The sequence below is a fragment of the Setaria italica genome, chromosome II (genome assembly GCF_000263155.2).
Source record: "Setaria italica strain Yugu1 chromosome II, Setaria_italica_v2.0, whole genome shotgun sequence".
Classification (NCBI taxonomy): Eukaryota; Viridiplantae; Streptophyta; class Magnoliopsida; order Poales; family Poaceae; genus Setaria; species Setaria italica.
In genome coordinates this window covers 32220688-32237581 of record NC_028451.1, presented here as the reverse complement: position 1 = coordinate 32237581, position 16894 = coordinate 32220688, and the positions used below count along the sequence as shown (strand labels likewise).

Here is a 16894-nt window from a genome sequence, read left to right as displayed (position 1 = left end):
TTAATCACCCAAAGGACAGCTGAAGCTACGGCATTCTCTCCACAGATCTTGGGAGAAACCTGAAACGAAACGAACAGCTCTACACAGCGTTTCTGCTACTATTACACACTGCAGCCTCCGGGGGGTTCAAGGCCAGGGTGCAAAATCCACCGCAGGCCAGCCACAAATTTCGGAACCCACCAGGCTGTAGAGTACTAGGACCTAGCCTATGTATTTACAACGAATTTTGAATGGTACAATGGTGATGCAACAGGTTAACTACACTGAATTGCTACTGTCAGCAGCGTCTTGAGCCACCGCCCCGGGTTGCGAGGGCGAAGCCGCCGCGGTCGTACATGCGCTGGAACTCTTCCCGGTACCCGCTGAGGGACTTGTGAGGCAGGGCCGGAGTCAGCTCCACCACGTCCCCCATGCTGAGCTTCCGGTTCGGGTCACTTATGGGCTCATGGTTCACCCTCGGTCGCAGATCTTCCTTCATGGGAATGCTGTAGGGGCTCCATCTTGGGCTGTTGGCGCCGATGCGGTCCATAAGATCCATCACGGTTGAATTTGCCGGGAATTCTTGGACAGACATCTGAAATTGTCGGTGCAAAGTTCGTCAGATAACTGGTCCAAACATAAACATTTGCAATGAACCATGTACAAAATAAAAAAGAACCAGGCTAACCTTATCATGCTCCAGCAGGATGACAAATATGGGTCCATCATGGTTGCATTGGCTGGTATATGAGTAAGGGCAGTCCTCTGAATGCAAGGGAAACGGGCAAGGTGGCCTCACAGTATCACTACTGCCAAGCGACGCAGTCCGCTCTTTGTTCATCGCTTCACATTGCCACGTAAGAACCCATCTTGCCCATTCCACCATTTGGAGCACAAAGGAGTGCCTGCAGGTACCTTCCTTGTACCTCCAGTGCGCGGCAAATCCATACTCGGCCTGCAGATGCATCTCCTTTGTGCGAATTTGGACTTCAAATGGGTGAACACCATCGCTCATGACGACAGTGTGCAATGATCGATACCTGTAGCAAGCAAATCAGTGCGTGCTCTTTCAAGCAAAAATCAATGAACAAACTGAATTTTTTAGTCTAGGCATACCCATTTAATTTTGGACGTGAAATGTAATCCTTGAATCTTCCAGTGACTTGAGGCCACAATTTATGAACAACACTAAGTGCTCTATAGCAATCTTCTTCCTTCTCAACCACGAGGCGCAGACCATGTATATCATGTATCTCCTCCATTGTCAAGTTCTTCCTGATAATTTAACTAAATTCAGTTAGCAAATGCACAAAAAAATATTTCATTATCAAACAGTTAAAATTATATGCAATGCAAATTTGGCATACTTTAGCATCTTGGAGTGAATACTGTACAGGCTCTTGTGCCTCCCAGAAAGATTGTGATATGATACAGCAGCATCCCTCAGACCTTTATCAAGTTTATCCACAGCAGACGTAATTAGTTCTTCATCAAAGGACTCTGTAAGTTTGGATGACAACTCCTTGTGCTCTTCTGGATTCAAATACTTGAAACAAAGATTTTCCAGCTGGTCCTTCCAGCTAGCAATCCCTAATCGATTAGCCAAAGGCACAAAAATCTCCTTGGTCTCTTTGGCAAATCTTTGTTGTTTGGTCAAAGGTAAAGCTTCTAAGGTCTCCATGTTATGCAAGCGATCTGCAAGCTTTATTAGGACAGCTCGTGCATCTGCCATTGCAAGAAGCATTGTATGCAAGCGGTCTGCCTCAACAGTTCTGCTTGCTGTGTTGTTATCACGAGCAAGTTTGCTCAGGTGGCTTAACTTGGAAACCTGAACAAATCAGACAAAAACCATAAGGACAATGGAGCTAGCAAGAGAACTTAGTGCCAGATAAAAGTGAACTTTTCAAATGGACATGCCAACAAAAGAATGCAAGCAACTCAGCGCAAATTGACAAAATATATTGACACTGTGATTGTAGGAACAATGCAAGAAACTAAACAATGTGCTATTGTGGTTAGCTAAACAATTCACATCATATCACCAAAGTCACACATTGGGTTGATCCAAATGGATCATTTCTCATTAGGTGCTTATAAGATAATACAAGTTAAATGAACTCAGTACATAATCATTGACTTGAATATATATATATAGGGAGTAGATCATCATAATTGAGATCAAATAATTGCAATTGATTCAGCCAACAACTTGATTACAATACTTTCCAATCCCACTAAAACAAATGATCGAAATCCAAGAGAGAAGGAACACGTACCCCTTCCACGAGATCAGCAACCCCAGCACCAAACATGTGGAAGATGTGATCATAGTCAATGAATGAATCATCAATGGTGTCGTGCAGAAGCCCAGCCGAGACAACCGCTGCGTTTGCGCCTATCTTGGCCAGTAGCACGGCAGTCTCCACACAATGTTGCAAGTATGGATCACCACTCGCCCGCGTCTAATGACAGAACAAAAGCAGAAAAAAATTCAGTAACTAACGCACAAAACTATCCAGGAACGGACAATTTCCAGCTAGAGGTTGGAATTTGTGATTTGACCTGGCCACGGTGAGCCTTCTCAGCCTCCAAGAAGGCCTTCACGACGACCTCCTCGTGGAAGATGCGGTGGCGATCCTGGGCACTGGCGAGCAGCTCTCGGGCGTACGGCTCGCAGGCTGGGCTCGCCTCCGCGAGGTTCTCGTCGAGCTCGAACGCGAGCTCGCCGGCGCCGACCTCCGGCCGAGGGCTGGTGGCCGGCGCGTAGTCAACGCAGGAGCCGAGCGCGTTGCGCACGAAGCCAGCGAAGAGGCGGTCGCGGTCGCGGCCAGCGAGCCAAGAAGCCGGCGGGCTCCGGGACGGCGAAGAGGACGACGGACCCTGGAACACCGATACGGGGCTGTGGTGGTGGTGGTGGTGCAGGTCCCGCCACTTGAGCGGTGAGGACGAGTGGGAGTAGGAGTAGCCGCCCCCGCCGCCGACGCTCAGGTCGTCGGATCTGTCGTGCCACAGCGCGCCGAGCTCGTCGTGAGCCGGGGCGCGGGGCGGCGCAGCCGCCGCGGCTGGCGAGGAGAAAAGGCAAGAGAGGCCACCGCCGCCGGCAGGCAGACGGTGGGAGGCGGCCGGCGGCGGCGGCGCGGCGGTGGTGCACGGCGACGAACCACGGGAGCTCGTGTCGAACTCGGAGTAGACCGCAGCTGGCGGACTAGTGTACAGGGAAATCGCGGGTAACGACATGGCCACCGGAATCCGGTTTGCCTCCGACGAGCTCGAAGCGCCCGAACTCAAAACTCCTTGCAGTTACCACAAATTGTCCAACGGTTCGGAGTGGGAATTCCGAGCTGTAACCAGACGGGATTGGGGTCGAAGCCGTGGTGGGGCACAGAATTCGGTGCCAAGATTTTGATCTCGGTGAGATGAAGTCGACGAATTTGGTGTTCTACTTGCTATAACAACAATGAATCGAACCAAAAAAAAAAAGCTGTACTATTTGGAGGTGGAAATCGGCTGAGATTGGAGGCAAATCAAAGCTGCAGAGTACGAATTCTTCGCCGGAAAATGAGCTCGGCGCGATCAGGCGGGCGAATTTGGGGGCGGGCGCTCGCGGGAAGAGCAAGGAGAAAGCCAAGAAATGGGGAAATCTCTGGGTTGCGTCGCTTCGGCTGCTGCGTGTGCGTGAAGAGAAAGAATCTGGGACCCTCCTCGCTAATTATAGGAAGGCGGCTGGCTTCCGAAATGTCGGAACTACCCCTCCCGGAAGAATCTTCTACCGGGTTGCCGGAATTTTGGCCCTTTTTTGCTGGGTCCTCTCGGCAAGGGTGATCAAAGATTCTAGCTGTTGTTTTCCCTGAACTTCGAGAGATTTCAAAATTATAACAAGGACATAAATTCAAGCTCGCTAAAGTAGAGTTTAAGAAAACTGCTTGAGCTGGTTAGATTTGGTGCAGGCTTGACCTTATGTTTACTCATTGGTACTACTCGTACTGCACTACTCATCTCCAATTAGTAACTGCCAATTCATTGCAACTGAAGATTTGCCACTTCATATTTCACCGACTTTGCGATCTATGTACCCACGATCGGGGGTAAATCCTAAAAAGGTAGTGGCACCTGTTTCCACGGCCAATCATAAGTTCTTGACGTAAATTTTGTCTGAGTTTGGAAAGATTTGTTTTTGCCAACAGAATAAAATTTGGTGGTAGAAATCTTACTTGTGATGCGATTGCAAAGGGGCTGTTTGGATACGAGGTGCTAAACTTTAACAGTGTCACATCGGATATTCGGATGCTAATTAAGAGGACTAAACATGAGCTAATTATAAAACTAATTGCAGAACCTTGTGCTAATTCGTGAGACGAATCTACTAAGCATAATTAATCCATCATTAGCAAATGGTTACTGTAGCACCACATTGTCAAATCATGGACTAATTAGACTTAATAGATTCGTCTCGCGAATTATACTCCATCTGTGCAATTAGTTTTGTAATTAGCTTATGTTTAGTATTCCTAATTAGCATCCAAACATTCGATGTGACAGGTGTTAAATTTTAATAGGGTGTTCCCAAACACCCCCAAAGTAGGTCTGTCGACTAGACGCCTACTCGGGTAGCGGCTTTTTATATCCAAAAGAAATGGGTAATGACATCCATGGTGGTGTTACTGTAACCTACTTTACGCCTAAAGCCATTGGACAAACCGAGACGCGTCTTTGTTAAAGTTCGCCCTATCCAAAACTTCATTCACGTCCCCTGCCCACAGCTAATGATGGCCGATGTGATGCCAATATAATACGCCATTATCATAGTGATAAAAGCAATGCGAAACAAATATCAGCACAAAAAAAAAGAATAAGAAAAGATTTTCTAGAAGGTGCTACTCCACTATCTCTAGAAGGCAGAAGAGTGTGGAGTGGCGTGGTGGTCATTTTCTAATCCACTGTTCCTGCACGCCCAAAAACTCCCATAGGCAGTTGCAGAAGCCCCGGAGATTCGGAGGGCAAATTTTCCCATCAGGCGTTAATTAAAGAATAAGTTTATTGGCACCGACTGAACCCAATCACCGTAAACCACTATTCTAATTTCCGCTTTCAAACTGTACATTTGGATGTATGCATTCACGCTTAGAGATCCGGAGAGAAGAAGATAGCCAATGCCAATTCTACTGTATGTATATCCAAATAAGATCGGATATTTGAAGCTTAGTTGAATTCCTTCAAGCAATTTTATAGGCATCTAAATAATCGTTTTGGTATTGTGAGCTATTTCCGATCTGGTATTGAGTTAAATTCAATACCAAAGTCTAGTCTTCCAATACCGACATTCAAACGGAACTTACGGAACTTAGAGTTATTGCAGTGTGGCGTATGACAGTGAGTAAACGAAGCTACCAGCGAGATTTTTTACGAGAGGAAACACCTGAAGCTCTCACTCTTTCGAGCTCTCAGAACCTGGAGGAGACCTTTTTCTTCTTTCTTTTGAGCTCGCAGAACATGGATGAGTCCTGTCCTGGAGCATGACGAAGCGGTTCCTTTCCGTTTTCGGCGGGCAAGACCGCAATACGCAAGAGCAGGACGAAACGGTTCGGTATGGGCGTATGGTACTCTGGTCCGGACCTCGGCACCTCGCGGCGCGTGCGCGGCCGTTGCCCACTCGGGCTTCGCGGCCGTGCCGCTCCGGCGGGACACGCGGCGCGCGCGCTCCTGGAGCGGCCGCGCCCGGCGGCGGCACGTGGCCGGGGCCCGGGGACCAGGCGCGAGGTGGCGGCTGCCGACTGGCCGGGGATGACCCGGCTACACGTGCCGTTCCGTGGCGTACCAGCAACTCAAGACGTGTACGTGTACGGCGTGAATGGTGGTATACGGGGAAAATGTGTGGGAACTGGGAAATAGTACGATGGGGATTGGGGAGCGCGATGGCTCAGGTCTGTGCAGTTCGGCTTGCTGCATGTGGGTCAACTTTTTTGACTGCCTAGGTTGAATTTTTAAGCTGGTAACTGGTGCCTGCAAATAGCTTTTATCTTCGTGCTTTCTCGATTGAGATGGTACGGTATTTTCTTCTACGACTCTAACAGTATCAACCCGTACAGCGACAGTCGTAGTAGCTGGCGGCGAAAAGTTTACTGTCGTTTTTTTTATTAGAGGAAAAAGGTTTGCCGTCGACCTGTCGTGAGCTCGTGATGACTGATGAGCCTTTTTCTGGGTAGGAAACGGGCCCATGTCAAACTCGGCCTGCGACTGATGGACTGCTGCTTCAACGGCCTTTTCGTTCTGGGCCGTTGAAAGGTAGAGAAAACTCAGGCCTTCCTTGGGCCCTTCTAACGCATCTTCTCTCCTGTTAAAAGATCATCATCTCTCACAAGAAGCGTGGGAATGAAAACTCAACAAACGTTAGAACAACAATGGCGAATCAATCAGATTTTGACTATGCATATTAATCCAGCGTAACTTTATTTCGGGATCGTAGCTTCATCACAGTATGCTAAAACATCATGTGAACAAATTTTCGTCAACATCTCATTTGGCACCTAAGAGGCCTCCTCCCAACACAAAAACTATGCCTACTTCCGCGACCGTAGATTGTACCTCCGGCCCACCAACGTGGTGATGGAGTTCTCGCCGACCTCCTCCGGCAACACGACCTCGTGGCACGTCCGGGGCGGCCGCACCGGCGGCAACACGTAGCTTGGATCCACCTTGCTGTCCACCTCGTCCGCCAGCTCGTCGAAGACCCACGAGTAATCCATCAGGCTCCCCTCGCTCTCCTCCGTGTCGTACGGCAGCGCCCTCCCGCCGGCGTTCTTCTCCAGCGCCCGGACCTTCTCCACCAGCGTCTGGAGGAGCCGGTGGTTCAGCGCCTCGTAGTCCCTGAAGGGTAATCAGCAAGTTAAAATTGCAGCAACGGTTTTGGTCAACATGCTACTGAAATTCTGAATATGCAGTTCGTTTGTCACATACTGACATACCTGTAGGTGAATATAGAGTGAAGGATCTGGACAGTGGCGACCCCGAGAAACAGCATTCTGACCAAGAACACCTTGGACATGATCCAGAACTGCTTGTCGAAGTCGTCGGCGCCGATCTTGATCAGCCCAATCTCCAGGACTAATGTGATGCAAAGACCTGACGGGGCAGACATGGATGTCAGCAAAAATGGGCATTCACCTGATGTAGAAATTAACTCTAGCATAGAAGCTGTGAATTACAGGGATGAAATCATACCAAAGTAGAGCTGGCCCCTGATGCTGAACGTTTGCTTTGCACTAGTGAGCATGTAGATGAGGAACACGATGCAGCAGTAGAAGAAGAATGCCTTGATGAAGCGAGACTCGGCTAGGATGGCGTTGTGCAGGATGTGCAGTTTATCCAGAGCGGCAAAAATGTTGGCCTGCTTTGCTCTGAACTCTTCCTGCGGGTGAAAAATTCAATAAGTAGGTGGGAGATTTGAAGACCCAAATGGGACAAAATTATTTAGATTTTTCAGAATGAGATGGATAAGAACCTGTGCTTCCAGTATTGAGTGCGAGTTTTGGATGAGATGATCGTGGGCTTGCCGGATCTGTTCTTGCCGGGCCAATAGCTCTTCCTGCTGGCGTTGGCCAAACTGCGCAAGTTTCTGAACTGTTTCCCTGCAAATGCTCGTTTAATCAGCATCTTTTTTTTTCAGATGTATATTAATAATTCGTCCATGAACAATAATACAAAATGAGCAGCACACAAATACAATACCTGCTTTCTTCAAGAGCTTTTGCTTGAAAGCTGTGGAGATTATTCAATCCTTCCATGGTCCGGCTCTGACGATCCAGCAGCTGCATCTGATTCTCCAATGACTTGCCAGCCACACTCCCAATATCATCAGCCTTGCTCTGCAAATCTTGCATCTTTGAAGACATTGAATCGCCAACACTTTTTATTTCCCTCTTAACGTATCCTGTCTCCTCTTTCAGGTTATCCATCCCTTTACCAAGGCTCGCATACGACTCCTCGACGCGCGCCATGCCTGCGTCGATCTTCTCCCTCATCTCCGTTTGCCCTTCCTTGAGGGCTGCCTGAGCTTTGGCGATCTCCTTGGACTGCTCAAAGATGGCCTTCGAGTGATCCAGCACGTCATTGATCTGCTCCCCCACGTTCTTCGACGTCTCTGCCAGACGGTCGGTTTGTTCCTCGATCGATGATATCTTGTCCTGAACCTTTTCAGACTCCTTAATAATTTGATCTGACCTCTCCTCGATCACCTCGAGCTTCTCCTCGGCAGACTTGGATGTCCTTGTCAGGTCATTGACGAGCCTCTCTGTGTTGTGCTTGAACGCTTCAGCCCTGAACAAATCAACCAGACAGATTTATTACTGAAAAAAATCTAATTTGAAAATGGAAAACTAAGAGAGAGAAAAACTTACTGCAACTGGTGGCACAGGGTATTGGTCTCGAGGAAGAACTCAAGGAACACCTTCCCCTCGGAATCACTCAGCCGGCTGCGGCAATGGACCATCCTGGAGCCCTCGGCGCAGGACGGGAAGGGCGGCCGCCCCGAGTCCTCCTGGAAGCAGCTGCTGAGGTGCCAGGCCAGGCGTGACTGCCTCTCCTTATCCGCCATGATGTCGCCGCAGCTGGCGAAAAGCTTCCGGTACGCCTCCTGCCAGCAGTTCCTCGGCCCGGCGAGCTTGCTCTGCGCGTTCTCCAGCAGCTTCAGCCCTCGCGGGTTGTTGGCGCCGTCCATGGTGAAGTCGGCCACCGCGCCATCTAGCTCCATCATTGGAGCGCGCTGGTTAGCCGCCTTCGCCGACGAGCCCGGCGACGAGGAGGAGAAGATGTTCCATGAGAATCCACTGGTCCTCAGAGGGCAAACCCATAAACAGATCAAAATCAGCAGCACGGACCACGCGTTTCTCGTCATGATTCGACTGGTAACTGAGCTTGGTTCCGTCAAGAAGTGAGCTTGATCGTGGCAGGTCAAAATCAGGGGCTAATAGTCGCAGTCCCTGCCAGGATTGAACAAGGGAAGCATCAAAACCCGTTCATCGGATACAGATTGTTATATGCTGTGAATTAAAGATTATAAAACCCGAACATATAATCGTCATCAAGAGTTTTTTGTTGTTATCGATTTCTATTTCAGACGAAAAATCAACGAAAATCCATGCTAGTAATAACAACCTAAAGCGATTAGCTGCAACAAGAATCCAAGAACAAGCAAGGCAACGGCGGCGCAACTGAGTGCTTGCTAACTTGGGCCCTGCGGCGTGAGAATGGCTTCCTGTTAAGTAGTCGCGGTCACAGCTGTGTTTCTTCTCCGGCAAGGCAAGGGCGAGATCCAGAGGAAGCCGTCACATCACATGGAGGGGAGGATAATAAAAAGAATAAAATGTTTCCAAGAAAAACAGAGTCGATTTGGACTTTTTACACCAAAGGTGAAAGGGACCCACTCTCACTGACACGCGCAAATGGGAGTGATTGACAAGGTAATGGGATCGATGCCGACGACTGAGTTGATCAGGCCTTTGTAGGATCTCCTGCCGTTTTATTGGTCAGGTGCCGTTCCCAGCAAGGAAGCTTTTAGTTAAGCAACCAGTTAATCGCGGTTAAGTCGGCGCTAATGTAAGGTGGTGACGATGGCTTACGCCGCAAGGCTCGGAGATCGGCAGATCGCAGGCCCAACGGGCCGAGACCAGCTGGAGCTGAACAGTTTCTACTCCCCCAATTCGCCTATGGACTCACCGCTCATGTCAGTCAGACACATGTCACATGAACACCAGGAATTCAGGATTTGGTGCTCTGAACAATCGAACGATCGAAGCACGAACCACGGCCAACGCAACATTTTAAGATTCAAAGGGAATTCGTTTGACAGGAAAAAAAAATCAAAGGGAGTTCAACAGAATGGAATGAAACTGTAACACGAAAACTGGCTTGACTGATGATCTCAATGCGGTGGATGGATGTGTCAGAGAACGAACTCACGGAAGGACTTCGCAAAATCCAGTAGCAGAAAGAAAAGAAGGGGAGCTCGACAGGACTTGTAGGAATCAAGAAACTCACCAGTTTGGTGTGGATCAGTGCTGTGCCCTCTTGTGGATGTTGGGACTGCGACGACGGTGCCAGGATTGATGAAACGAAGAGTCGAAGACGCAGGAATATATGGCCGAATGGGGATCGCATATATGTAGGCGACACTAGCCGTGGTTGAGTGTGGTAAAAAGACCGCGGTGAAAAGATGCGCTGGTTCACACGAAGGGGCACCTCCCTTCGGTGGGGAACCGATCGAACAGCCGGGAGGTGAAGAGGCACCCTTCCACGGGTTTGCTGCGTGTTCTATTTCACAGCGGGTTTCAAATTTGGTCGCTCGTAATGCTCATTAAGCGGATGCATAAATATAGACCAAAATCGTTCAGCTACTGTTTCACATGGGTAGACCGTAGGCACGTCAATTTGATGACGAAATGCAAAAGTTACCGTATGTGTTTGTTGGTCCATATTACTCCCACCTTTTATTTTTTATTTTAATAAGACAACTTTTAGAATAGTGGAATGAATTTATATACGGACCTCTGCACCCAAGAACCCACTCAACACCACCTTGGGTGGTCCTAGCAGCAGGCCTTCGGTGGTCATGGTGTGTCGGGCGCTTCCGGTGGATTGTAACTGTGCAGAATTACCAGGCGAAAAGGTTTTACCCTAGTATATGCTAATATGCTGGTGTCGGTAATGGTGGCGTTGTCAGGCGTCGTTTTTCTTCTCGAAGGCCTTGCCGTGGTATTGTTGGATTTCCCAATGAAAACTCTATTCCGGTTGGTCGGCTTTTGATTGGCCGATTGTGGCGGCAGCGTCTCCAACGTCGTGACCTCATTGGAGACGTCGTTTGGGGATCCTATGTATGTACGGTGTTGTTTCCCTCACTGTAAGTAGTTCTTACTGGGGATCCTATATACGGTGTTGCTTCCCTCACCGTAAGTAGCTCTTACCGTCGTGACTTCTCTTGTGTTGACGATTGTGTTCAGTGGGAATGTTGTCGGGTGCTTGAGGATGATTCTAGCATCAAAGTTTCGAAGTAGACGAGTGATACGAAGGATGACTGATGCACAAATAAAAACAAGTTTGAAACAAGGACGTAGTAGAAGAAGTTTGAAAACTTGAAACAAGGACGTAGTAGAAGAAGTTTGAAGCGTAGTCTTTCTAACTTTCTTTCTTAGTCTTTGCATGTGGATATAAAAGCCGGATTTCTATCCTTTATCTAAAAAATGGTAGCTCGTTTTTCAAATCAAACAATGTAAACGAACCACTAGAAAAACAATGTAGAGGAACTGAACCCAAATGAAGATAATTCAGACATGAACATGACGATCAATAATCTGCATATGGTACCATGATTAATGGTAATTTCGTCTCAATAAAATAGCATGGACACGTATAGTATGAGTAGTTTGGAACCCCCAGCTGACAATCTACCTACACAACCATACGGGAGAGACGTACAAGCAGGGGCTAATTCATTCCCTTCACGATTTTCTATTCACATCAAGGTATTTATATAACCTATCACCATGCTCCGGCTAAACATGTATTATTGACGCCAAGCAAACCATGGGGCAATCCGTGCGAGCCTCATGCCGCAACAACGGGGTACGACGCACAAGTAGCAACACCTGCAACATTTTGAGTCAGGTCAGTATCATGTCACGAGCGCACCACATTCTGAAACGCAAGATCTCTCTTTGTATAGAGAGGTTATGGAAGTGAATATGGAATACTTACCACACATGTTCTTGCCCATTTCCATCTTGAAGTAACCCTCATCACCCCAGTCAGCGCCCCATGAGTTCTTGATGAGCCAGTAGGGGACACCATTTTCGACACCATAGCCAACAGCCAGAACAGCATGGTTCACATCCTAGTGATGCCAAAAGAATTCATAGTTTAAGATCAAAGCAACTGGATAACAAGAAGTCCTAACGTGATTAGCTGCGTGTATACTTAGTTGGTGCAGAGGCTGGAAGTTATACTTCCTTCATCTAAAAATAAGTCCTAACGTGATTGGATAGGAGCAATTGAAAGACAAATTCTACATAAGCAAATCAAATGGTAGCGTAGGTTGATGACACAAGGATATTGTAACTAACCATTGGAGTAGTTCCACAGTGGTCACTAGTGTAAACTCCACTCTTGTACAGCCTGAAACCATTGATCACCTCGAAGGCGACGCTAACGGGGCGAACCAGACCAACAGCATCCTTCAGTTCATCCTCAGCACCCTTACCACAACAACAGAAATAAGTACAAACTCAGAATAGTTCATTGTAGATAACACTCAATTGAAATTTAGAATGAGGTTCTCCTCACCAGGGTGATGTTAATTGAGTCCAAAACTTTGACTCCAACATTTGCATCCTTGAAATGGCAGACTCCATTTACACCCTGGTATGGGTAAGATTCCTCAGTGTCAAGACCACCATTGTGTTTGATGTATTCAAAGGCCTGGGATGGAAGGCCTCCGTTGCATCCGAAATTGTTGTATGCACCAGCGCAATCAACAAGCTGTTGCTCAGAAAGAGAGATGGGCTTGCCAGTTGCCTGGGTGTATGCTGCCTCAAGTGCACCAGTAGTGCTGCCAGAATAAGCATCAGAGGAATTTAATTATTTTGTCTGCACTACCCCCTTTTCCTACTTTCAGAAAGCATGCTGAGATGGCCATTTCTGTGCACGGCAGATAAGAAAAGTGCAAAAAGAGCATGCAATAGGAAATATAAGAAATGGCTAATGGTAGACAGCTTAAAAAATAACTGAATTATATTCAAATGCTTAAGAACTTTATCTCTTATTTTTGTAACTGCAACATGACCATCCAATAATGTCATCAAAAGCTAGCAATATATATCAGCTTTGTGGTATGTCCCTGAAATATTGATTCATTTTTAATTATTTTTGTTAGTTTAGAAGAAGTTGACACTACAGTGCCTCAACATTCTATGAAATTTCCCTACATGCGTTTGCCCTTTGCCTCTTTGTTTGTGAGGAATAAATCTGATAATACGATTGTAGGTTATTTCAGGATTGATGTATAAGTGCTAACACAGTTTCTTGACATGGATTCCTTTTCACCATGAAGCTGTGGTCCAATATCATTTCTATCTTTGGCAACAGTTTGGAACTGGATGCTGGTGAGAAAAATCCAATAGCAAAAATGATATCTATTCAGTTTCAGGAATAGCAGAAGGGAAATACAGACCAATCAATCACAAAAAATCAAAACTACAAATCAACTCTCAGAATAAAAAACTTTATGCTATTCATCTACCTCTGAATAAATTGACATGAATAAAGGAGTAATCAAACAAAGTAACCTTGAAAGTTTAGAATACTCTGACACTAAGAATATGATGTGTCTATTTATCTCTTGAGTGACCTTGTTTCTCTATCTATCTATCACTTTGTGTCTACCAGATTTGCATTGTGATTTGTTGATTTTTTTCTGTCCTAAAAGGAGAAGATAGACACAAAAATGTTGCAAAGCACAAAATTAGAGTGATACTGACTTAACTTTTCACTATGAATACACTCCCTCAAGGATATCATCCATGAACACAAACTTTTACAGGGGATCAGAGTGGCATCTTTATTAGAGACTCTGGTCTGTATAACGGCTCTCATTAATATGTTAATTTATTACAAGTATTCAGATCAACCGGCCAGTTGGACTTGCATTGCAGCAATTAATTTTCCTTAGATATTAATTGATTATTTTTTCGTGTAATTTATGTAGCAGTCTCCACGGACCTCTGCGCTTGCACTATAGGATAATACTGTATAATGCATTAGCATGTATGCATACAAAGCTTCATAATGCATTGGCAATATTAAATTAGAACTATTATTTGCTAATGAATTTAGTTGGCAGGAAACATGAACAGTTTCACAAAATAATCATGGGTTGACTACTGGAACAGATCTGAAAGCAAAGCATAGCCCAACAGAACGGGTTGGTTGGTTGATCCAATTATTTAATTGCCTGCATGTCTCACGAGTGCAGTAGTTTAATCCCCCTGCTGAACATTTTTAATCATTTCTTTCTTTCAAAAATATATTTTTTAAATAGTCTTGTGATTGTTTCTGTGGTGAAAGATCTGAACTACTACTCTTGACAGCAAGCAATTATCAGCTTCACCAATAGATATATTTATCAGCACCCATCCTGGACAGGTGGACCACACCTAAAGTAGTTTTAAATTCTTTACTAGAAGCAGCATGTTTTGAAACTGCCCCACCCTTTTTACTTTCAAAACCACGATCAATTTAAAGGACACGAGGCCCATGCAAGCAATTTGGATGCAGACTCCAATTAGTACTTCCTGTCGGATATCATAGGCACCTTTTACTAGTAGAGTAAGGATGCACCAAACAACCATCACAGAAATAATTCCCTTATACCATTACTTTTTAGTGCGCTGTGGAAGAAGGCACAGCAGTAATGACAAACTCTTCCTCCAGTTTTGTCTAAGAACGATACGAAATGAGAGAACGGGAAAGAGGGTGCTGATTTTTCAGTAGTTACCTGAAGGTCCAGCAAGATCCACAGTGGCCCTGGTTTTTCACTGGGCTCACGATCCCATCCTCCCTCCAGTCTTTCTGCAACAGCCAGAGCAACATCACACACATATCCCGCAGAATGTCTAAAATTTACAGCATCCAAAACTAATTGTAATTGTTTAATTGTAACTACCTCGCATGGCTCAGATCTAAACTGCAAGGACCACAACCTTACATGTACGATGCATGACAGAATTGCTGCACCAATATCCTTTAAAATAATTACTAACAAGTGACAAGCATGAACTCTACCATTCCACCTCATTTCCATACAAATTAGTCAATTAATCACTAAACAGTTTTGCAGTTTTCTTGGAATACGGAGACACAACCAGCTGTAGGGAAGTTCAGTTGACATAGATAGAAAGAGGGGTCATCTGAGGAGTAACTGCATCATGTGCCGGGACCAAGGATGAAAGTGGCTAAAAGACATTTCTCATCGTGGTGGAGCCGGCTGAGCAAATAGCCAAACACTTGACACCACACAGCACGAAAGCAATGAGCAAATCCTGCAGCCACTCACAAGCTTCATACCACAAACTCCCTTTTAAGCCTAAATAAACTGAACCCACGCAAGCCTGTCTCCCATGTGACTCATGCGGTTACAAATCACAGTACCTACCTGGCTGCAACCTACTCGTCCCGCCCGTTTGGGAGCAAACCGCTACGTTACAATACGATAGGGGATTTTCTGTGACGAGCAGTTTCAGCAGTAACTTACAGTCTCCGGGAGCGCGGCGCCGGCGCGCATCCGGTGGTTGCCGGCGAGCGTGGCGGAGCAGTTCTGCGCAGCGCCGAGCTGGGTCGCGCGGAACTCCTCCCAGCTCATGTCCGCGAAGCCTAAAAATCAGCCACGGATGAGAAACGTGTGAGAATCCGGGATTGCGCTGGAGCGCGCGTTGCAGATTGGACGAGGAGGAAGGAGGAGGTCAAGGTCCTACGGTTGATGCCGAGGCGGTAGGGGAGGCCCTTCCGGTTTGTGGAGCGGACGAGCTCGAGGCTCTCGGAGAAGATCCGGAACCGCTTGTGGACCTCCGCCACGCTCTCGTAGCTCTTGCCGTACCTGCGTCACACACCGCCGCCGCCGCCGCCGGCGGGTCAATTCGTGCGGTCAGGAGAAACGCGACGGGAGAGCGGACGGCGGGCGGGTTGGGCCGTTGGATTAGACGACCGGGGTGCTCACCTGACGGCGTAGCGTGCGAAGCGGAGCGCGTCGCGGGTGCGGCCGAGCGCGGCGAAGACGGTGGACTCGAGCGCGGAGGCCGCGCGGTCGGTGACGGGGCGGATCGGGTTGGACTCGGCGAAGCCGGACTTGGCCGCGGCGGCGGTGGCCGCGAGGGCGAGGACGGCGAGGACGAGCAGGCGGCGGTGGGCCATCTCGCCGACGGAATGGGAAATATTTTACTGGGTCTGTTGAGAGGGAGTGAGGCTGAGCCGCAGAGGCGAGATATAGGCACTGGCCGGCGGGCGCGAGCAGATTTGGGTGCCAGGTCTTATATACTCCTTTGGGCCCCTTCATTTTTGGATAATTTGTTTACTTTAACCTACCCCACTATTTTGTGCCGAAATCTAAATAATCAGTGACCCACTTTATTCTTGATCCTTTTATTATGACTCAACAGCTTGGAGTTTTGGTCGTCCAACTTAACCTAAGTACATGTGCAGAGCACAAAAATTCCGTACCACCCTTCACTTTAGTTTCGTTCTAAATCAATTCTTTTAAATATTAACTAATTTTATAAAAAATATAATAAAATTACAGTATACCAAACAATTGAAGTTAAGACATATTTATGGTGAATTCGGTGAATTTAATTTGATGTTGTAGGTTTTCTTACACAAAACTGGTCAAATTTATAAAAGTTTAACTTAGAATAAAATTAAATAAAATTAGAGCGAACTATAATTTAAAATGGATGGAGTGGTAAATAAGATTAGTTTCTGAAAAATCAAGAAACATCCGTGCGTTCCAAACGCAGCATAAGCCTGAGGGGGTGTTTGGGAAACACCTGTTAAAGTTTAACACCTGTCACATCGGATGTTTGGATGCTAATTAGGAGTAGTAAACATAAGCTAATTACAAAACTAATTGCACAAATGGAGTATAATTCGCGAGACGAATCTATTAAGCCTAATTAGTCCATGATTTGACAATGTGGTGCTACAGTAACCATTTGCTAATGATGGATTAATTAGGCTTAATAGATTCGTCTCGCGAATTATCTACATTGGTGCAATTGGTTTTGTAATTAGCTCATGGTTCCTCCTCCTAATTAGCATCCAAACATCCGATGTGACAGGTGGTAAACTTAACCGGAGGTTTCGAAATTCTCCCCCAAGG

General features: G+C 46.7%; 3 protein-coding genes across 4 annotated transcripts; all 3 read right to left on the bottom strand.

Annotated features, from left to right (window-relative positions):
* LOC101766711 (probable GTP diphosphokinase RSH3, chloroplastic) lies at positions 1-3645 on the bottom strand. Its single transcript, XM_004956887.3, has 6 exons — positions 2542-3645; positions 2256-2441; positions 1347-1807; positions 1096-1254; positions 668-1019; positions 1-574 (listed from the first exon to the last, which is right to left on the bottom strand). The coding sequence occupies exons 1-6, from the start codon at positions 3214-3216 to the stop codon at positions 278-280; spliced, it is 2130 nt and encodes a 709-aa protein (XP_004956944.1). The 5' UTR covers positions 3217-3645; the 3' UTR covers positions 1-277.
* A 2756-nt stretch (positions 3646-6401) lies between these two features.
* On the bottom strand, positions 6402-11130 carry LOC101766301 (protein GAMETE EXPRESSED 1). Of its 2 annotated transcripts, none has more exons than XM_004956886.3 (7): positions 9130-9423; positions 8373-8954; positions 7705-8292; positions 7478-7604; positions 7198-7384; positions 6942-7098; positions 6402-6843 (listed from the first exon to the last, which is right to left on the bottom strand). In XM_004956886.3, the coding sequence occupies exons 2-7, from the start codon at positions 8867-8869 to the stop codon at positions 6537-6539; spliced, it is 1863 nt and encodes a 620-aa protein (XP_004956943.1). In that variant the 5' UTR covers positions 8870-8954; positions 9130-9423; the 3' UTR covers positions 6402-6536. The 2 variants fall into 2 exon arrangements, with proteins under 2 accessions (XP_004956943.1, XP_022680113.1); XM_022824378.1 differs by lacking the exon at positions 9130-9423 and adding an exon at positions 10012-11130 and having other exon boundaries at positions 6537-6843.
* Positions 11131-11288: 158 nt separating this feature from the next.
* Positions 11289-16033, bottom strand: LOC101765887 (cysteine proteinase 2). The gene is made up of 8 exons (XM_004956885.4): positions 15737-16033; positions 15495-15616; positions 15275-15393; positions 14519-14592; positions 12310-12574; positions 12090-12221; positions 11725-11860; positions 11289-11615 (listed from the first exon to the last, which is right to left on the bottom strand). The coding sequence occupies exons 1-8, from the start codon at positions 15928-15930 to the stop codon at positions 11575-11577; spliced, it is 1083 nt and encodes a 360-aa protein (XP_004956942.1). The 5' UTR covers positions 15931-16033; the 3' UTR covers positions 11289-11574.
* Positions 16034-16894: the final 861 nt, after the last annotated feature.